At 36.2% G+C, this 23,321-nt stretch overlaps 1 protein-coding gene across 2 annotated transcripts in view; it reads right to left on the bottom strand.

The window, feature by feature from the left end:
* Positions 1-23,321, bottom strand: part of PLCL2 (phospholipase C like 2) — a 101,167-nt gene that overhangs the window by 8,137 nt on the left and 69,709 nt on the right. For both annotated transcript variants that reach the window (XM_041466284.1, XM_041466283.1), the window contains exons 5-6: positions 15,799-15,874; positions 1,732-1,841 (exon numbers count right to left, since the gene is read on the bottom strand). In XM_041466284.1, the coding sequence (XP_041322218.1) occupies positions 1,732-1,841; positions 15,799-15,874 (186 nt within the window). The remainder of the gene's footprint in view (positions 1-1,731; positions 1,842-15,798; positions 15,875-23,321) is intronic.

Raw genomic sequence — 23,321 nt, 5'->3', positions numbered from 1 at the left:
CTCCTATGAAAGTTTCAACAACAGGCTAGTTAAAATCTCACCAATTTTTTTTTAACAGAAGTAGTAATTATGGGACAAATTGTACCTTCCAAAAGAAAGGATCTTAATCTCTGAGTAGAAAAATACCAACCGATCAGTGTTGAAGAGATTTTCTCAACAATCTCTTCAAAAGGAAGGCCTTCTAACTTCATAATTACACTAATCCTAAGGACATGTACACAAGCCCTTCAGTGCTCCTCAGAGCCAGACCTACCATGTGGCTTCTCCAATTCCTGGCGAACGCAGAAATCACGACTTCACATTTCAGTCACTCACCAACTGCAAACCTCCCCCCTCCACCAACCCTTATGTTCAGAATGTAAAGCAGAGACGAAGCAAAGGTACTGCTGTTTCAGGAAGCATTAAAATAGATTTGCCTATCCAAGCTGGTATCTGACACCTTTGACAGAAAAAAAGGGATAGGAATTTATTTCTTTGACATTCACCCAAAGCCACTGAACTAACTCTTCTCTACCCTCTCGGAAGCACAGGACTGCTACCTGACACATCCCATACACTGTCTTCAGGAAACTTTGTTCTGATACAGGAAATGTGGTATTCTGGTCCTTTACCTATAAGCAGAACCTGCATGCATATTTTTAGAATGTATTAACTGTACATGCTGTAGCAAATTTCACCAGTTTTTGCTTCTCCTCCGCACTGGATTTGTACAGTATAACACAAGAGGGATTGGAGCACCAAGCGACCTCATGAAAAGCTTAACAGTTCAAACCAGCATGGAAAGCTGGAGAAATACATATGCATTACTGCTTTTCTGTCATAGTTCACTGTAAGAAGAGGCGGTATGAAACTGTATTTTCAAGAAGAACTAAAAATAAAAACTAGGTGGGAGAAAATAATTTTCTTTATAATTAAAACAGACTTTATAGTTTAATGTAGTGAAGAAGTATTTGATTGAGTGGGAGAGAAGAACTCATTAGTGGATGTAAACACCAAACTTGAATAATTTGAACTAGAGTCGAGGGAATAAATTAAGGGAGGCAGATTTGCTATCTCTACAAATTTTGATATACTCTGCTGAGATCAAAGATCACCAATAGGAAACCTGAACTGTTCCATGTTCTAGTTTCCTGAGGGTCTCTGGCTGAAACCTTTTCTTATACTTCACCATTTACTCTTCTGTCAAAATGTAAGCAAATATGCTCGACAAAATGTAAAGAGTCTCTAGCTCATACACTCAATTTATCCCAGCCTGGATTATGAACACAATTTGCTTCTACCATTAATCACCATTCATCATCGACTGCAGCAGTAACAGCTTCCCTTTTGTTTTCAGTAACTGCATTAACCTTAACACTTATTGCCCTTCAAATCACCAAACAGGGTTTAAACAATGGCATAGCTGCCTTCCAGCCTGAGCCACTTTGCAGAAGCCAAGACTCATTGTTTCAGTCAGGTATTAAAGATTAGCAAGAATCCTGCCAATGTTAAAAGACTGCAAGAAGAAAATGTCAGACAAACTAAATGAAATAAGCTTCGATAACACTACATGAGAATAACAAGTCCCATTGAGACTCTGCTGTGTTTCAGGTTATATAAAGCAAATGGACCATGATTACAGAAGTGAATAAATCCAGTTGAACTGTGACACAGAGTAATGACCAGTTACAATATTAGAATGACAGTTTTGAACAGAAAAATACAGTAACTAACCAAAGGAAGACACATTACCTTTAAAATTGTAATGTTCCACGTAAAACTTTCTACTGATTTTTGCAGTTTTCTTTCTTTTAGGCCTTCTCTTGCTCCTATATTGTGCAGGTTTTCATGAAACTCCATTGCTGTAGAGAATAAAAGAGGTACAAATACAGTATCTATTTTAGTGCGTTTTTGTGATCAACAGAGATAGAAACTTGAAATTAATAAGGCAAAAAGACAGTGAAAAAGCTTCAGAAATTTCATTCTTTAAGCACAAATCTATCTGATGTAGGAAGATGCAATGTTATACAACATGCCAATATATACAAATCTCTCTAAGTAAAAATCCACTGAAGCACCTGTTAGTGCTTCACTGCTATACAAAGATGGAGCCCAGCAATTATTTCCTATAGAAATATAATCTCTAAGCACAACTGAATGTGTTGTACCACATGTAAAAACCTTTTTATAGTTGCTATAGGATGGAAACAGTAATTTCATTAACTACTCTAGCCCAACAAATTTATGTTGTGCCTTGCTCTTTTATGCATTTATATCACAGTTGTCCAGCTTACAGTTTATATGGTGGAGTCTTCCCAGAAAATAAACACTTTACCTTATCTCTGAGAATAAAGGAGTAACTGTGAAAGAAGAATGCCAAGTGAACTTGCCAAGGAATGCCAAGGACATTATACCATACCATGTAAACTATTGTGCCCACAAAACCTGTATCTGACAAACTCCAAATCAAAAATTATTGGTAAAATTCAGATTAGCTTGATCTAAGCACTGAGCAGACCAACCGAAGTTTTTTACACTGCACAGATAGCAGAAACATAATTTGCTTTCCATGCTGCTGTTACAAGCCATATAAAAATAAACTTTAAAAAGTTTCCTTCACACAGGAGAAGTCAAATGTCCTTCCATGAGTACATAGGGCAACCTAACATGGACTACCTAACAAGGATTTCATGGATTATGAAAGCCATACTTTGGTTGTGCTCCCAGGATCTCCATCTCTAATAATGTACAGGGTATTTTGAGGTCAAGAGTTGGCAAGTGGTTGTGACATAGACCTATGAATGTAACAGTTAAAGCACAAATTATACTTTTAACTATGTTGATTGTGATCTTCTATTTGCCCAGTGAGTGTATGTACTTCAAAATTTACATGTACTTTATTACCATGAATAAGCACATAAACTGGGGTTGGCTGTCAATCTGAGAGAAGACTGACTTTTAAGGACATTATCTCTTCTTCATAATCTCTTTATCCTACACTCATGTCTCATTAAAAGAAAGAGAGATGACTGAATGTTTTCATTGTACACTCCCTTACCTTACTCCCACATACACAAACACACATTTCAAAAGGTATTCATAGATTCATTTGAAAGGCAAAATTGTTCTTTCTACCTTTTCTTGCTATTTTAAATTTTGCTACAAGAAAAATAAATGGCAAATATTTTCCCTGAATTAACATACTGTATCATTTTTATTTCACTCACTTCTCTATAGCTCTGCCTCTGCCATCTCAAATATAATGTTCATCTTATATTTCCCCAAAACAGATTTCTAAACAGGTGAGAAATTAAAGTTCATAAACCCATCATTGTTCTAAGTATTCATTTCCCATTCATATAAACTAAAATAATAAACTCCCAATATGATTACACACAGAAAAGATTACACACAGATCCCTATTTACACTATTACACTTCTAGAGCCATCACAACAGTACAGATTTTCTGATCTGTACAATGAATTCTGAGACATAATAGTAAACATTTGAAGTTCTGCACCTCATTTCCATCTTAACAATTATTGCTTGTCAGCAATTGATAATAATTTGAACTAAAGCCACTCAGAAGATATTAAGAATAATATTGACCGCCTGCATGTTAAAAGTGGAATTGGTGCTTTGTCGATTTCAGATTATTTTGATGGATACGAAGTTCCCGACATCACAGACATGGACACAATGGTGACCATGTATTCTGCCAGCCAGAAAAGCTCCTTTATGTTCACTGACAGCCTTCTGTGGTGTTGCTCTGCCCAGTCTACACTCATGCTATGATACATTTCTGTCCTGCCAAAGCCATTCCACCCCAGCTAAGTACATTTGGAAGTTGGCAGGAACACTTCATCACTCTTCTTCAGAAAATGAAACAGTCAGATCATCCTACCAGGGCATACACATGTGTCACATAGAAGGTGACCTAAGCTAACAGGTGCCTCCTGCTTAAACAGCAATGATACTGATACTGATAGGGGCATCCTCAACATCTCTCACAGACTGGCCAACTCCTCATCATGCTGCACTAAACCTAAACACACAAGCAGGGACAAGTAGATTTGAATTTTATTTCCGCTTCCATTACTAGCTCTTGCCTGATTGATTGAAATGAATTATTTCATCTCTTTGTCTCAGTGTTTCCATCTGCTGAAAGGGATGAATTGTATTTGCTACACAATATATGGGCAATTGAATTTTAGAGCATGAATGCAGCACAACATTTAACTGTTGACTATGTTTCTCTTGGCATTCGTCTTGTATGTTCTCACTTGGCTTTCTTGCACTTTGCCTTGGAATTATTTCATGCTTTAACTACGACAAAGGAATAACACAAGTGTTAAATTCCAAAATTAAACTTATTACAAGATAACAGAAAAAGGAAAAAAGAGGAAAGACATTCTAATTTACAGCTAAATTAATAAAAGAATTTACATGTCCATATAAACCCATGTAAACTTGCCTTTAGGATATGCTTATAAAGAAAATTCAATGTTTAATTACTTTTTTATATACACAATTTTCTGTCTCCTTGCAAATAAAAATTCAGCTCTCACTCTCATTAAGATATAGTAAACAAGGCACTTTTATGAGGCTTAATTACTTCTAGATTTATTAGTCAATTAGTAATTTTGAACTGCCTGAGAGCTCTTGAATGATAACAAGCATGCTATTAACCTGATGTATCACCCATTATATTTTTGCATATACCACTTCAATCAAAGAAAGCACAAGTTAGTCATATTTTCCATTTATTGTGGCAGATGTAAAGGAAGATTAATTGTAAAGAAATTTACAACTTTCTGAGTGACGAAGAATATATAGGATGTGTGCTCTTCTGTTTGGATGGTATTTTCTGTGTTTTAATTTTTGCCCACTGCACAAATGTATTTACCTACAATGAAATTATTACTGATTGTTGCCTTGAGCCAGAAAGCTCAGATCTAAAAAGCTCTTTTGACTGGAAACTCTTTACTAAAATCCTTATTTGCATAGAATCACTGAGGTTGAAAGGCAGCTCTGGACCCACCCCATTGCTAATACCAGCATCAGAGAGAACAGGTGGCCCAGGACTGTGTTGAGGTGGCTGTTCAATATCACCAAGGGTGGATATCCCACCTTTTGTGGGATTGAAGTGAGGCTGACTGGCTTAGTCCTACTTTCTAGCTTTCTTTAACTTGTTTGTCTGTGCTCACTGTACTGCCTATGACAGTGTGATGGGGTTTCAAATATCATTATTCGGTCCCCTTCTGAGTTTCTGCTTGGGGGTACGAAGGGCTCTTAGTTTGCATAACCTGCATTAAGAAGTCTGGTCATTGCTGCATAAGTAAGGGTGAGCTGACAGAAGCCATACAATTTCCTAAGCATTTGCAAAATGAAAACTGATTCAAGTCTTCCATATCAAAAAGAGCAGCTTTCCAGTGAAACATTCACTCCCCCAACTATTGCAAGGCATGTAAATACATTGTAATGTATGTAACAGAACAGCAATAGCATGATTCAACAGCAGGTTTGTACAGTGAACAAAATACTGCCGACAAATTTTCCTAATCATAACCAGAGATTTCACAGCATGTTCTTCTCCTCTGCAGTACACTTGTTTATTCTAAAGCATTCTCAGAAGCAATCCTTCAGTATTTCCAAATAATATTTTCCCCATCAATGCTGAATCTCTTTCTGGTTCCCCAGTGAATGCTGGTTAGTTTGAATTTCATGATTGTCTCAGCTTTTCCCTCTCTCAGACCCATTCCCACAGCCCTGGAATGCATGAGATGGCTTTAACACTTCTTTATTCCTCTGGGAATACCTTACATTCAGGATGCTGCTCTGAAATTTTACACACAATCCTCTTCTCCCATTCCCAATAACCTCAAATGGCATGAAGAAAAGAGAAGCACTGTAAGGTTACTTGATGCAGTAGGAACCATGTATCATTGAGACTAACAAAAATTTGCTTGGTTAGTCTTGCAAAAAGAAAACCAAAAGAGGAGCAATTGCTCTCTAGATACTCTAGACCAGTCAGGTAAGACCCCAGACCTCAAAGGATCACTGCAGCTAAAGGATAATATTAGAACAGATGTCCACCAGCAAAATCAAAATTTATGTAAAATGTATTACCATTATTACCATTGTAGATGTGGGGCTCCTATCAGCTTTAAAATGAGAAAATTACTCAGATCAAAAACTCATATTCATTTTAAAATATAGCTTGACATGATCCATTTTCAAGAGCTGTACTGGGAAGCAGAATTAAGGACCCTACAGTCCTGTGTTTCCTCAACCAGCTGCAGGATGCCCTACAGTGTTACATGCACAGAATGTCAAACCTGTATTAACTTATGCTTGCCATATTCTGATGGAACATTTATGTTTATAATCTCTACAAGGACTAAATGACATTATAGAGAGCAATGTGTCTTATTGCCATGACATGCTTTAATAACAAGAAGTTTTCCTAAATAAAGCATACAAGGCAATATAATTGTCTTGACAGGATGATAATTTTGAGTCATCCCCTGTCAGAATAGCTTCCAGACTGGACTTCAGCTTTATGTCCTGGATTCTTAGTGTTTAATTTTTTACAAATGCTCAGTAGATACAAAACCATTCAGAACTTACAACATTCATATGAGCTTAAAATAAGTGTTATTGTTCTATTGATGCTCAAAATGCTAGAACAAAGATGCCCTGCCTATTGTTGTAATCCCAACATTGTATTTTCATCAAAAAATATTATTTGGTGATATACCTCAAAAGCAACATTTTTGATACTAATAAAAGACACTCATCTTCAACTGTATTTAGCTTGAAAAATAGTTTCTTCCTTTCTTTAAAATGAAGCTACTTCATATGAAATTTATTGTTTTTAATTACTAACTAGAAACAACACCTGTTGGAAGCTGGTTAGCAATTCCTCCCACTACTGGGCTCTCTCTGTAGTTCCAAAGTACCATATTTAAGATATTCATTAAAATGTACTATATAAAGCAGCATAAGTGATTCTGCTATTTTTAAACTAGTTAAGAAGCATATATTAAAAAGGAAAGTGGCCTTAGGTCACTGAGCTGCATGCAATTATGGTTTTACATACAATATATGTATATTTGTTTGAACTGTCTGATGATAATTACACATTTATTAAAATAAAAATGTGAAAAGAAACTGAAACATGGAAAACTGGAGTACATACCTGTACAGTACAAGAACAGGAACATCTGGAACTCTTGTCTGCTTTTGTAAGAGCTCCTATCACAAAGCCCTGGCACATCACAAAGCCCTAGCATACAATCTCAGTTTATAGCAAAAAAATTCACACCTTTTCTTTAACTGAGAACCAAGATACTAATTTTTCAAGGAATCTTTAGCAAAACAGCCAGCACAACACTTGCTTAGCTGTATTTCTAAAGCCAAATCTTTCCCTGACATGCTCATTTGTTTTCTATGATGAAAGCTTTCTTGCCAAGAGATGATTTACAACCTAGCTGAGACGTGACTACACAGCAGGTGGGCTCCTCCTGCTATGTTTTTTCTCTTAACAAAGAACTTTATCAGTGAAAAAGCACAGTGATGAAACTCTGGCAATAAATGCATATACTGAGTACGCCTAACGTGAAATGAGTAACAAACAAAATCTGACTATGTCTATATGAAGTAAACACTGGTAATATTCCAGGTATGAAGCACTTAAATTCAATCGAGCCAAATATAGTTTATTTCATTTCTGGTAGAGCTCTTTGATTTAAAATTAAATTAAATACTTTTCAAAAGAGTTATAAATACAAAATAAAATTAAATAAACATAAAATTTTTTTTAATGTAAAGCTTTTTTTAGGTTATCACACCTCGCAGGTCTACCACTATGCAGATTCAACTCAAACACTTACAAAGATGCTGTGAATAATTTGCATACACAGATTTGTTCTTTACAAGAAAAAAAAGTCTAAGAAATCAGTTTATATATTCAAATATTTCTTCCTCCACTGTGTAGGTTAAATGGTAATAAAGGAAACAAAAAATTCTAGGAAAGTATTTAGGCTGTAAGTAGTCATTTCCACATATAAATATTTAATTTGCCTATACAGCTGCTACTCTTGACCACATCTTTGAAAGTGACAGCTTTAATTTTTTACAACACTAAATATGTTTCTTAATATTTTTATTTTAGATTACATTCCTTAAACAGTCAGCTATTTCAGCCTCACAAACAATTTCCTCTTAAAATTAATTTTATCTGAGAAAGAGATTGGGAAAAGAGTCTGGCTACCAGACCATATCAACAATAAATCAAATCCATCATGTTAGAGAAGCAGTAGAAATCACTACACTTGTAAATTCTCATATGGTTTGGTTACAAAGCATTCTTCACACAAAGATTTAAAATGAACTTTCATAAACCAATGCTTAGTGTACCTCTGTATTTTTTAAAAGTCATTACTAACAGCAAAAAAATGAGTCTTAGCAGGAACAAAGATTAGATGCTGAAGTACCTCCAAACACTTAGTTTTCACTGAAGACACTGAAAAAATGTTATGCCATAACTAGAGAATCAGAATTTCTTGGCAGATTCAAAGAATATTTTGCTGCAGATTTAAGATGCTCAAGGCATGAATTATTTGCATTCAATATATTCAGATAATTACTTGACAGTCTTAACTGTACCTTGTAAAATGCACCTTAATTAGTTGTTCAGTATTTTTTAATTACTTTGACCTCTTTGGCACTGTGCACTACTTCTGTAGTAAGTGGAAATGTTCCTCAGACACAGACAGACATGTAGGTACTGCCTCTAGTTAGGTGGTTTAAAACTGTTTTGATGCCCAGTGTCCTATTATTCTTAAAAACAGTAAAGTCAAATTGCATACTTAAGAGAACCTTCTTATTCCAACATCCCAAACAACAATGGCATCACAGCCTGCCGAGCACCATCCTTCCCTATGAATTAGTATTTAGTCTTCCAGTCCAGACTCATGCAGTGCCATGTGCAATCACAGTAATACAATTCTCCATACAAGAGACTTTCTTTAATGCTGGGGAGCCACCGGGGACTTAAGATGCTCACTAAATTCTTTAAGAAACACCATCAGAAGAGATTCATAGCAGTTGCAGTACCAAGCTTACGCTGGTAAGAAGCTGAAAAGAGGAAACATGTAACATCTATGCTACAACTTCCAAGGGGTAAGTAACCAGCTCCACTCTTCCAAACACTTTCAAGAACAATCCTATGTAAAATTACCCCTCCACATACCAAAGTCAACAAAAAGAATATCAACTTTTAAAACTCATAAAACCCACACCAAAACAACGCTTCTACAAAATTCACAGAGAAACAAACCTTCACATAATAAAACAGTTGCTCTGGAAAACTGACTCATGGCATTCCACCCCCAATGTGCAGAAAACTTTATTCTACAAATTCACCCCTCTGTGAAGATAGACTAGATTTCTGAACGGGAGTCAAGTTCAGCGACTACATGTATGAGAATGAATTAAGACTGTCAATAAAGGGCAAAAGAGATACAAAGGAGAGGATTTTTTTTTTTTTCACAGACTGCTGTTTCCATCTTTTGTTTATCAGTCTTGAAACTCAAAGAGAGACCAACAAGATTTCATTGAAAAAAAAACTTTCTGATTTTATTGAATGTTGGTGTGCAGACTTAATAAAGATATTTATTTCTGGCACATGGTAATTTTTCCCAGTGTTCAGATCTGGCTGAGCCCACATTATTTCACTGGCAATAGTAATTAATCTCTTACACTTCCACGGAAATGTAACTTCTTTCTTTTCTAGCATTACATTAACAGGAGGGGGAAAAAAAGGCTTCATGTGAAGGGGCAAACTCAAGAGAGGAAGGCAAAAGTCTGTGCTGGTCAAGTATTTGCCCTTTTACCAATGAGTGAGATTATTAAGTATATGAGATGTCTCTAAGGAATCATCCACCCATGTGCAAAACATATCAGATTCACAAGAAATACCCCAATACCATCCACGGTATTACAGGGAGCTATGTATGAGAAGTAGTACAGGAAAAATGTGGTGTATGACTGCTGTGAATAACTATGGTGACAAACATGTGAGCATAAAGAAAAATGACTCATCACCTATTCACTAATACTATTTAAGTTGATCTAAGTGCAATTCTTCACTTCCCCTCCTCCCCAGTAGAATGTGGTTTGAAGAATATTCAAGGCACAGGAGAACAGGTTTACAGAGCCAGGGAGTACATGTAATGACAGTATAATCTGAGCTGCTGTGAGCTGTACCTGGAGAGGCTGAGTGGAGTTATTTGATGAGGAAGGACAAATAGGAAGAAAAAATACCAAAAAAAGGGAGTAGACAGGACAAAGAGCAAACAAGAAACAGGTAAAAATGATGGACAGAATACAGAAAATTTAGAAACTTAAATAAAGCTAATAACTTGAATGCACCCTTTTTTTCCTTAACTATCAGCAAAAGCCTATTGTGCTAATAAAGATTGAAAATTATGTTGTGACAAGTGTAGAGAAAAGAGTTAAAACAATTTGATAACTGGCTGATTAAAAAATGAGAACATAGAGAAAACAAGGAAGAGCAGGTATTTCAAAAGCATGCAGACTGGCTGACAGGGGTCTCCAAGTACTGTTTTAGCCATAGCAGGTGATGTTGGAGTTTATGTGACGGTGATAAATATTACAGATTCCTTTCTTTTGACAGTGAAAAATATAGCAATGGATCCAAATCAAAGATCTAACTTGAAGATCAGCACATCCTACTGATGGCAGTCAAAAAAATGAAATCTTCTCAGTGCAAAGTCCAATGGTAACAGATAGAGCAGCATTCCTTCACTCCCTAGTTACAGAATAGTAGTTTAAATGCAATAGCTTCTAACCAAGAGTCAAGACCTGCTGATGAGAGGCAGTATTTCAGACTACATGGATTAACATGTTCTGCGGAACTCCACAGTACCCAAACCATAAAAACCATAAATTCTCTTTCAAGTCAGGGATAACTGCAGAAATATTGGGAACCTAGTCATTGCCTTTCACACCTTAAATAAAAACTCAATTTCCCACCTATATACCAAGTCAAAAGTGCTCCTCAATAGTTAAGTATATAAATTTCTTTTGCTCTGCTAGTGGATCATCCAATCTGCCAGAATATTATTTTTTCTTACATGTTTTATTTTGGTGAACCTGAGTCAAAAATCAACTTTAAATGCAAATAACCTGAACAAACAGTAAGGGAAAAAAGCTCAGCAGCTCAGTGGAAGTGTCATTTTGCTGCTTAATTTAAGCATTTTGAAAGCTTAAGTAGTAACAGCGAGGAAGTAAGAGTTACAACTATTCAAACAAAATTGATTTTATTCCTTTAATTTTCAACTACCAGAAGCATTTGAAGTGTTTGTATGGCCATCATCCCAGTATTTTTCTGCATGCAGCTCAGATTATCCTTTTTCCAACAGATACTGAGTATTGTGTTTTTCTTTAATGGCATCCAGAATGGCTAGATACTTCCTTTCCTGAAACCATATCCTGTTACTGATGCTGCTGAAGGGCTGCTTTGAAGCACATGTTAGAAAATACACTCCTTCTCTGTCATTCATTACTTGCATTATTAAATACAGTCAGTCACTGTACGGATGGCATAAATAAGACAGACTCTGCTCCAACAACTCAGAATCAAAGTATGAGGAAGAAAGAGAACAGATGGATACAGGAAGAGTGGGGAGTACAATGCAAACTATTTTGGTTAAGGTGGTAGGAGGACATGTGTCAATCTAGCTATATCTGTGGGATAATTTTAAAAACAAATTCAAAGGAAGTAGCCTGGTAGATGTTTACAGAGAGTCTGTGGGACAACATGACATGGACTGAAAATCCAGCAGGCACTGGAAACTCTTGCTACCAAATGAGCAAACACAAGAAAAGCGAAAGCAGCTCAGTCCTGACGCACAATGAGGAAAAAAATACCAAAATCCATCCAGGGACAGACATCATCAAAACAACAGCCAGGAAAATGACGTGCATAAGGCAAAAGTAGGATGGTCAAATGGAGAGAAAGAATAGTGCAGCTGAGAGCCCAGAAAACAAGAATCTGAAAAAGAATTCTGGCTGCACAGATGCCTAGAGTAGGCTATGCCTATAAAAAAAAAACACATGGAAAGAAATATGTATGTTTTTTATGAATCTGAATTCTTAAAAATTAATTCATCCTTAGTTTGAGTAAACTGTGCTGAAATACACATTTCTGCATCATATTAACACTAAACTGACACTGCTAGAACTCTACACAATAACTTCATTTTCTGAATTAGTACAGAAACCTCAGAGACCACTCCTTGCAGGTATTGTCAAGGCTATCTTTTCCCTGACACTCATAAATTTACCCTTACTGATTTTATATTTCCCAAGATTATAGAATCATAGAATGGTTTGAGGTTCGAAGGGACCTTAAAGATCATCTACATCCAGACCCTCTGCCAGGTGAAGGAACACCTTCCACCACACCAGGTTATTCAAAAATATTCCAGTCATATCTACATTTGATTAAGTTCAGTAGTTCTTCATCACCAGCAAGCTGTGTTTGTAATTATCACTCCCCATAATTTAATGAATATTTGGAATATTCTGCTGAGCTTCCACTGCTGAACAACAAAATGAATTCCTAAGTCATGGTTCTCTCTTTTAACCAGGGATGAGCTCAGACAGTATTTGAATTATAAAGGAAAAAATGCAATAGAAGATTCAAAAGAGGAGTTCAGGAATTATGTGATTTGAGTATAAAGGAGGCTATAAGTGGGGTAAGGTGACCTGAACATTCAAATTCTTTACTCTAATAAAGATACAGGAGCATTTTAGGACTCTAAGAGATTCAGGGAATGGACCAGATTATCTTCAAATTCACTTTAGCACCTAGATTCTATTTTCTTGCAGCATCTTTAACTGGCTTAATAGCAACAAAATAAATGGCACTGCAGTCATCTTGAAGTTATGTGGATTTTTTTTAATTCCGAAAAGAAGAAAAGTACACTGGGAAGCAAAGCAATATCATGTTCTCATATCTTTTCATTATTCATGTATCTAAAATACTTTCAATAACTACTTAACTAATAACAATGTGTTGAGCTGAAATTAATATGCTGATATGAAGAAAACAGAGAGGTTTTCAGTATGATTTAATTTTAAAGAACCAAAATTAAGAGAGATGTTTATAGTTAAATGTGCTCAGAGAATATTAATAGCAAAAAACCTGAATTCTGAAAATAGCCATCTCAGTAATTGTATCTTTACTAATCCAGAAAGCCATCAACCAAGGAAATAATACTGCATTTATTTCCAAATTAGGTCTGAATTCTGTAGGAGGCCAAAAGTCTTATTATTAAACTTAAAATAGAAAACAATTCAATAGAGTGAATCTACTTTGCCTATTTAACAAAATTCTCTTATAAGCCTGGTTATGACAACAAAAATTTATTGCTTATTGGCAGCTTGTGTACTTCTTATTTTAGCAGCTTTTTCACTCTTTGAGACACAGAAGAAAAAAGGCCAGACAAAGGCATGATTTTGCCTTATCCAGAAACTACATAGGAAAATGTATCTTTTACTCGTAATTCAAGTAGCATCTACTGAGATCATGAGATCAATTAGTCATAAGATAATCTTCCAAACCCATTGACACTAAAAGGTAATTCAGTTCAGCTCATTTATCTTAAAAAAATGCCTTGACCATGAAGGGCTGGAGCTGTCCTAAATAGAAGATCTATTACATAATCCATACTTAGGCTTATGTCACCATGCTGGAGCGTTCTCATTTGAAGGAGATCAAAATCTCCACTATTTAGCACAGGCTTTAAGTCTTTAGCATTCTTAAGCAAAGGATTCCTGGACCCAACTGTCCCTCATGTAAAATAAGGTGGTAAGACTCAAGAAAGTCACGTATATGAAAGTTTACAGGAATCCATATGAGCTAGTAGAAAGCAATCTTTTCTAAAAAGCAACAATTCTAAAATAAAAAAAAATTGGGCAACTAGCTTTTGCCTTACCTCTAACCAAGGATCTAAACTGCTTAAGACACTGGTGATACTAAAAAATTAAGGCACACTATTCACCACATAACTGGGAGATGACTTAAGAAGCAAGCACACTCATCTACCAGGCAATGTCCTCACAACAGCACAATACATTTTGTGTTTGGTGCTGCTGTGGTTTAACCCCAGCCAGCAACCAAGTGCTGCACATTTGCTTACTCCTGCTGGGTGGGATGGGGGAGAGAATCAGAAAAGTGAAAGTGAGAAAACCTGTGGGTTGAGATAAAGACACTTTAATGGGTAAAGCAAAAGCTGTGCACACAAGCAAAGAAAAACATCATCCTGTGTAAGCACTGCTCAGCAGCAACAAAAAACATCTCTGCATTATCAGCCCCATTTTAAAACACTCTGTAACACAGTCCCATACCTGCCACCTGCCAGGAAGAAAAATAACTATCCCAGCCAAAACCACCACAGTATTTTAGATAAATCTCTGCATCTATCAATAAGGTATGTGAAGTAATATTTTGTCACTCATGGTATTTATGTTTGACAACTTCAAGTAAATAGGGCAACTTAAAATTTTCATGTATTTTGACAGTCCTATGGTTTGACAAAAGTTCACGGTGTCTGAGGAGTATATGCTGTGAATCAAGGAGAGATGTGGAAATTCCAAGTGGGATCTGAAAGCCACAGTTAATAGGAGAGAGTTTGTAAAAGAAGGTTGAGGGTGTAAGAGCATTATTTTTTTTCTTTTTGGGGAAAAGAAACAAAAAAAAGAGACTAGAATTTGTAGGAGAGCAGAGAAGCAAATCAAAGAATGGAACAAAATCACGGAAGATAACAGGAGCTACAGGATGCTAAAGATGAGGCAGACAAAAATGCATTTGTATATAAAAAGCTTTTGTTCCAATTGAGTCATGTAAACCATGTCAGTAAATGCTTTGGCTGAGTCTTTGGCAGCATTCCTGTTTCTGATGCAAAATGCAATGCATCACTTTGAGCATATTTGTAACATTATTTATAAAACAGTTAAAAGTTCAAAAGAAAACAAGTATGTTTAAACAACAAGGTCAGACATGCTATCAAAACAAGCAGGAAACCTTCAAAACTCAGTTGTGTCCAAATGAGAAAACTGTTACAAAACATCATGTTAAAAAAGGGTCAGTTTGTGAAGGGGTCAAGAAGTACTTATACCATCTATTTCAAATCTACATCAGACCCAGGAAGCCTTTCAGAGAACTTGTGGGAACAACACAGAACCAGAGGGCATCCACCCGAAAGATCTAAAGAAATACAGGAACCAAACATCTGAACTACTGCCACATAATTACCAGAAGGCAATGTTCTGACAATTCAAGTTTCACTAAGGCTCCTGAAGACACTGGGCTACCACAACAAAAGAAGAAAAGTTCTCACATAGAGAAAGAGGAGTTTAAAAATTTCAGTGTGAAGAAAGATCATTCTCTTTGCTTCCTGTAACCTTGTGTTTTCATTTATAGAAATAACTATACTGACAAGCTACTGTCCATGTATAAAATACCTGCAACTTCCAAATTCAAGATGTAATTCTATGAATCTTTGCTTTCTATGATTTGAAATGTCTTTTCACTCTTACTGGATGTGCCTAAATTATAGTAATCTTTTTTTGTATTTTTGGTTTTTTGTTGTTTGGTTGTTGGGTTTTGGATGTTTTGGGTTTTTAGGTTTTTTGCTACAGTTAAATACTGATCATAAGTTTTGGAAAATAAAGAAAATGCAGTAAGTTCTGTATAATATTTTTTAAAAGCAGCTTATACTTACCTGCTTTCTGACACTGTACTATCTTCTCATATAAGCTATCTGTATTTTCAACCAGAGTCCTGATGGTGTGAATCATCTGTAGAAAAAATAAATTAAAATATACAGAATATCAGTAAAATTAAATTTTTACTTAAAATTTTTAATCTGTAAATTATGCTTAAAATTGAACTCAAATCTATAAACTAATATTTATCGTTAACATAATCAATACACTCCTTTTCCTGGTCATAATGAGGCAGAGAAGTGCCCTAAACATAGGCTTTATCCTAAACATAGGATAAAGCCATAAAAAATACAATGATTTTGGGCTGAGACCTGTGAATACTGAAGCAAAATGTCTACTCCATAGTTCAGTGCCTATCAGAGCAGCTGGAAATGATACAACCAGGCAATTCACTTTTGGTGGCTTGTTTGAGATAACTTGGATGCAATTTTCCTCTTCCTCATTCATTCCAACATTCAGGATGATGATCACTCATGACCCAGTGCATCCTTTTTCCCAGGCATCATTTCATTGCTTTTCCAGATTTTTTCCTCTACATTTTTCCTCTTGTGGCTAGACCTGCACTTATGTATGAGACAATGCTTTATGGGAGAAAACAAATCACTTGAGGCTGGTGGTGGAGGACAGGAAAAATAAATTATTCCTTTAGCTGATCTTTCTAAACAAAAAGCCTTTCAGGGAATCCCAGCTGAATGTGCTAAGATGGAGCTGTGCAGAATTTTCAGCCTAGTGTATGTACTGAGAAGTAACAACTCTGCTTCACACCTTCCCCACTGACATCTCTGGTTTCCACTCAAGCAGACAATTTTCTCTCCTCTAAAACAATGACTAAATTTTTGACATGTTACTTATGTGGGTGCTCATGTGGAACTTGCTTTTCCTTAGGAGACCACAATTTCCTTTTATGAGGAGGAACATTCCTCCTCATAAAAGCATTTTACAGGGAAAAAGGAATGTTACAGGGGAAAAAAAGCCCAAACCTCTCTAACACTCTTCCTCAGAGAAAAATTACTGTAAGAGGCATGACTTCCTCACATGTATTAGAAGGAGCCCTCTCCAGCTGAATGACATTGAGGCTGTTTTTCTGAACATTGCTCCAAGTAAGGCATAAATCAATTTTGAGAAGCAGGCAAGCAAGTCTCAGATTTTTGATCATGACAAGTGTGCAAGCAAGTGAGAAGGAAAAACACCTGCACAGACAAACTACTCTACAGGCTTCTGTAACTGTCAGCTGCACAAAAATCTGGTTTAAACAAATGACAAAGCATTTAAAAATAATTCTAGTTCTATTTCTATTATTTTGGTTTGAGCCAATAAAGAAAATGATGCAAACCCTGAATTTTTACTTCATGCTACACACAAACAGGATGTGAAAAAGCAACTTTAGAGTACATGGAGGTCATCATACTGGATAATTTAATTTAATCCTCACTTCCCAATTAATCTGTATTTAAAGTATCTACTTAGCCTGATTTATATTATGTCAGTTGTCGGGGTTGCTTTAAATAAATGTAAATTATAATACAGGAAGTAAAAATAACTTGATCAGGTTGCTAAGCTGCAAATGAAAAAATTTAGCTTACCCCAGTTTAAACTGGATTGTTCTCTGAATATAAATATCAATTTTAACTCAAGCAAAAGCAACCTATAAATAGAATTATGCTGAATACTATTTAAGTGTAACAATTTGAAGACAATGTAATAAGAGAATACTATATTTCACTCACATAGGGAGCACTGCAAACTGACTATTCCTAATCAGTCAAGGAGAAAGCCCCATTTCACTGTGTTTCATTACTATTCAGTCTCTAAAACAGAATTCACAAATTGAAATAAGATCACTGTAAATTTGCTTGACAGGGAAGGATTTACCTGTTGCAGTATGTATGTCACATAACACATTTGCTTCTGCAATGAATTCTGCAATGAATTTAAACGGAGAGAACCAAAACACAGCTGATGTCAGCTGCATACTTCCAACAGCTGATGTTATTTTTTTTGCTAACTAGGTGAAAGGAAACTGTAAAGCGGGTTTTTCTGAATTGAAAATCACCTTGAAAAATGAAATGTTGAGCACATATGGCTCTTGGGCTTTTCTGGGATGCTAATACACAACAATAAGGACTAGAGAGGGATTCCCTATCAATATGAGTCCCTTCACCTGAGCACTCTTTTGACTAGAGTTCACAAAAAAAGAGAATAACTGTGCTGCCTGCTCAAGGTATTTGTTCTGAAGGAATTGTAAGAAATATTACAACCACCCTACTCTGTTTTCCTGACCCCATGTGTTTAATAACATAATTTCTAAGTCACCTCAGTTTAGGTCCAATTCCAGAGTCAGAACTGCTCTGCTTCCTTTGTATGCCCTACATGAACATCAGATAATTTAGAAGCAGTGGAGAACAAGTCTCAGCTGATTAGAAAACTTACTCTGAGACACTGCACTGATTTTCAGAAATAAGAGAATTCTAAGATGAATAAAAATGCTTACATTACTGCTTTTTTGTTTACTTTCTGTATTGACAAAACAAGAAAGTTTTACTAGTTCTGCAGATGAAAGAAAGAGAAACTAATCACTATATTAGTGTTCTTTCATCTTGGTCAGGCTAACACTGAAGAATTTATAACATGCCAATTTCATATTTCACAGTTCCAGAATGGAAAGCTGCTAAGTACCCTCAGATCAAAAGGAATACCCTCTTTGCAACTTCCGAAGAAAAATGGCATTTCATGTGGCAGAAATTATTCTAATTTCTACTTTTATATTATCGAGACCAGTAACAGTTACTTTCATTATCTTTGGTCTCTAAAATACGTACAAAGCTGTATTTAACAGCACTGCAGAGCAAAACTGGCTCAGCTAGCAATATTTCAGGGGTTGACTGCCACTACCATTCAATCATGGAACACCCCTATTAGGGAACACCCCAGTTTTTAAGTGTCCTTCCCTAAGAAAATAATGGAGCAGTATGCCGTGTGCATGAGTAGATGTCACCTTCTAGTTGTGCTTGATTAATAAAGTAATAGTATATGTTCTTGATAATTTTATTTTTACATTGCTCTTCACCCCACAGTAATCTTTTAGTATGGATTCAGCTATTTGTTAAATTACTGTTATGGAGTGTTTGAACATATGAATTCTTTCCAGTGTTCAAGCCAAAGTTTTATCCTCATGAAAACACTTATACAGACATTCACAGAGACTGAAAGACTTTTGGTAGAAGCAGCATATGGAACAACTACGTATAAATGCCTATATTTAACCAGAAAATTAGCCTAATCCAAATGATACTGGTATGTATATGTGTGATTGATATAAAAGTGAAATAGAAAATGATGAGTAAGCAGGAACTTTAGTATGAAAAACACTATGTCCACAGCAGAGTAAGACATGAAATCTCAAGGCAAATTACATGTGGAAATTGAGGAGAAAGACCAGGTAGAATCTGCTCTACACTAAACTAGTCTATATTGAACAAGCCAATCGATAACTTTGTAACCACATCCAATTTCTACAATATTATCAGTGACAAATCTGGAAAGAGAAATAGAAACAAATGTAATAGGAAACAACCAGCTGCCACTTGGTCATTAAAAATGTACTGCAAATTATCCATGCATATTCAAGAAAAGAAAACATGCTACATGATGTTTAGTAAGCTATATTTTCTAGCAAGCCTCTTACAATACTGACTCACATTTCTAACTTACGTTGCTTTTTTTTCTAGAAGTAAAGATTCAAAATATCCAAAAATGTATTTTAAATATAGAACTTGCAAGATATAATGCTGAAATTGCTTCAACTCTCCTGTCAATTCCCACCCCACCACCACACCCCAACCTCAGCATGACCAGAGAAATTCTCAGGTACTCATTACAGACTGGACTAGCCTATTTTTTTTGTTGGTCAGTGGAAAATGGGAAATGCAGAATGGTATGCTTTATGTGCCTTGAATTCATCACATTTTTGCAGAGGCCAGGTTAATAGTTTGATCTATTTGTTGTATTCCTCAAACTCTATTGGATAAATCATGCAAGCATTTTACCTAGTTATTCTAACAAATGAATAAATGCCAAGAAATATGATTTTATGATTATTATTATTATCATCATTATTGTTGTTGTTGTTGTTGTTGTTCAGAAATAAACACTAAATTATTAGTCCAGAATTCTCAATGAGGATTGGAGACCTGTATTATTATATACATTGTTCCTACCTTAAAAAGCCAATGACGATGGTCAGAAATCATAATTTTTGCTTCAAACATATGGAACTGCATTGTTAACAGTTCATCACTTACGTGATGCTGTCCTCACAAACCAAGTGAAAAACTCATATACTGAAAAAAATCTATCCTCCTTCCCAGCAAAACAGAACTCTCTCATTAAGACGGTTACTTAAAATTATATAAATAAATGTCTAGACTACCCTTTAGGACAGTTTTTTTTTTTTTTATGTTTCAATGTTTGTTGTCTGATTTGTTGTTTTATGAAAGAGTTAAGTGCTATGAACTAACACCAATTAGATCAATGCAAGTGCTCACATGTACGTGCACATGAAAATATTTCAAACCATTTCTTTAATTTCAGCTGAATTTGAACAAGATCTATTTCTACTAGGCTCACACAGACAGGTCTTCTGGTAAAAGATAAAACATTTCTGTTTATGCTCTCAGCTTGTGGAAAATATGTAACTGAACTCGACCATAAATATTTTAAATATCACATTTAACACACAGGCCTTAGGAAAGAAATCTTTCAAAAACCCCAGGATTTATCCAATCCTCTGCATTTGGAACTGGTTGGTAGCACACAAGAAGACATCAGCTGTATTTTAAAATGGAAAACTCAACCAATTATAAACTGTGTCTGGCTGATGAAACTCAGTGAGAGAAAACACCTTCACTGATACAACTGCAACATCAAGGATGAAAGTTATTTTTAGCAAGAAAAGCAGACCACACATTTAAATTTGGACATCTGTAAATATGTTGCCAATAGTGCTAGACCTACATTCCAACAGCAAACCTGAAACCATACTTAAAGTAGGTATAAATCAAACCTTCATTAAAATAGCACTCACATTCTACTTTCATCCAAACCTCTGCATATTAGATATATTTCTGAAATCATAAACTACACAATTTCTAATAAATGTATGTATCTTTAGTATTCAGAGGCCAAACTGGAGCTCTTAACAGCAGTATTAAACATGCAATTTGCATTTTCTAGACATTTTTATTAAGCCCAGGATGGTACAAATAGCACCAATATCAAATAGCACTTCGCAAAAATAGGAAACCAAACACAGGGCATCCCAAACTGCTAATAGCATCTGCACCACTTCAAAAGAAGTGTGTAACACAAAAGATGTGTTACATAGTGAGGATCAGAAGCTGCTACCATTGCCCCAAGCAGTAACAGAAAGGAAAGGAACTCCGGTAGGGACTCCTTATAAACTCCTTGCCCTCAAGAACCACTATAGGTACCAGGACCTCAAACAAAACATGGTCAGCTCTAATTGAATGTCTGTATAAACTGTACCCAAGCAGTCCAGTATTCAATATCAAAGCACCAGAAGGCATCTTTGTTGTGGCACAGGAACAAGCAGATGAACAGTTCTTAGTCCTTTCAGTGACAACTGCCATGGTCAGCTTGCTCTGCAGCCGCATAAGGAGTTGTTTTAAACTATATGTGCTGGCTTTTGTTTTCCACTGGAGAAGAATGGTGTTATACCAAATAAGAAAGGAAATTACCGTAAAATCAGATTGCAAATCTCACAGCTCAAATGAATTGTTCTAACAGTGTGGACACCACACTAAAAGAATTTTGAAACATCCAACTTCTAACAGACCACCATAAACAACAGAAGTTGACTTCTACCAAGAAAAAACCACTCACAGCTTCCCTCTGCCCTGTCAAGACTGTCACCATGTTGTAGAAGGCTACACACTGGCTAAGCCTGATTTCCACTTTGTAAACCCATGCTGAGTTTTTCCAGTCTCTTACTTGTGAGGCTGCAGCTGGAGCATTCATCCCAGTTTGGGGGTTTTCAGTACAAGAAATACATGGACTACTGTCCAGCACAGAGCCACAGAGATTTAAGGAACTGGAGAATCTTTTATATGAATAGAGGCTGAGAGGGCTGGGACTGGTCAGCCTGGAGCAGAGAAAGCTTAGGGAGAGTCTTGGGTGGTAAAACACTGGAAGAGGTTTCCCAGATTGACTGTGGAGTCTCTACCCTTGGTGATATTTAACAGCCAACCAGACACAGTTCTGGGCAACCTGCTCTGTCTGATCTTGCTTTGAGCAAGGGGCTGGGGTTAGATTATCTCCAGAAACGCTTTCCAACCTAAATGACTCTATGTAAAAAAGAATTATAGTAAAGTTGACATCTCCAGTCAAAATAACTGAGCTTTCTGGCTCAAGACAACAATCAATATTAACCTCTTTATAGATAAACATCAGGTGTGGTTTTGCACAGAAAGTTCAAAGCTCTATAAACAAAAGCTGATCTCTCTCCTAACCAAATACAGTCCAAAGTACCAAGGTAAGAAAATCAAGCTGCTAACTGCTACTTCTCTACACAGAGGACTCATTATATCCAACCAAATTTCCTTCAAAGCAGTAAGATTTTTAGCAAATGTACTGTCTAAGTTAGAAAATATTTCTTCAACTATACAAGAAAATAAATTTAGCACAGAAGCACAGAGTTACTGAAGTTAGAAGGGACCTCAGGAGGTCATCTGGTCCAAACCCCCTTGCTCATGCAGGGCCACTTACCATCATGGCTGGCTGCCCAGGGCCATGTCCAGATGGCTTTTGAGTATCCCCAAAGCTGGAGACTCCACAATCTCTCTGGGCAACCTGTTCCAATGTTCAGTCAACCTTACAGTCAAAAAGTGTTACCTGATGTTCTGACAGGGCCTCCTGGTTTTCATTTCATGCCTTTTCTCCTGTTACTGGGCGCCAGTGGAAACAGCCTATCTCTGGCCTCTTTGCACCCTCTCCTCAGGCATTTACACACATTGATAAGATCCTCCTCAGCCTTCTTTTCTCCAGACTAAACAGTCCCAGCTCTCCCAGCCTTTCTGTGTAGGAGAGATGCTCCATCACCTTAGTGGCCCTCTGTTTGACACTTCAGCACATCCATGCCTCCCTGGCACTGGGGAACCCAGGACAAGACACAGCACTGCAGGTGTGGCCTCAGCAGCACTGCATAGAAGGGAAGGATCACCTCCCCTCAAGCATAACTAATGTAATGATATAATCAAGTATTATGTTTCTTTTTAGATTTTAAACCACTGCCGCCTTCCATTGACACAGCACTGCAGGTGTGGCCTCAGCAGCACTGCATAGAAGGGAAGGATCACCTCCCCTCAAGCATAACTAATGTAATGATATAATCAAGTATTATGTTTCTTTTTAGATTTTAAACCACTGCCGCCTTCCATAAAAAAAAAAAAAAAAAAAAAAAAAAAAGTTAAAAAAATTTCTATTACGTTTACTAAATTCCTTG

This window comes from Pyrgilauda ruficollis, unplaced genomic scaffold, assembly GCF_017590135.1.
Source record: "Pyrgilauda ruficollis isolate IOZ18807 unplaced genomic scaffold, ASM1759013v1 scaffold2, whole genome shotgun sequence".
Lineage (NCBI taxonomy): Eukaryota > Metazoa > Chordata > Aves > Passeriformes > Passeridae > Pyrgilauda > Pyrgilauda ruficollis.
This window is presented reverse-complemented; position numbering and strand designations above follow the sequence as displayed.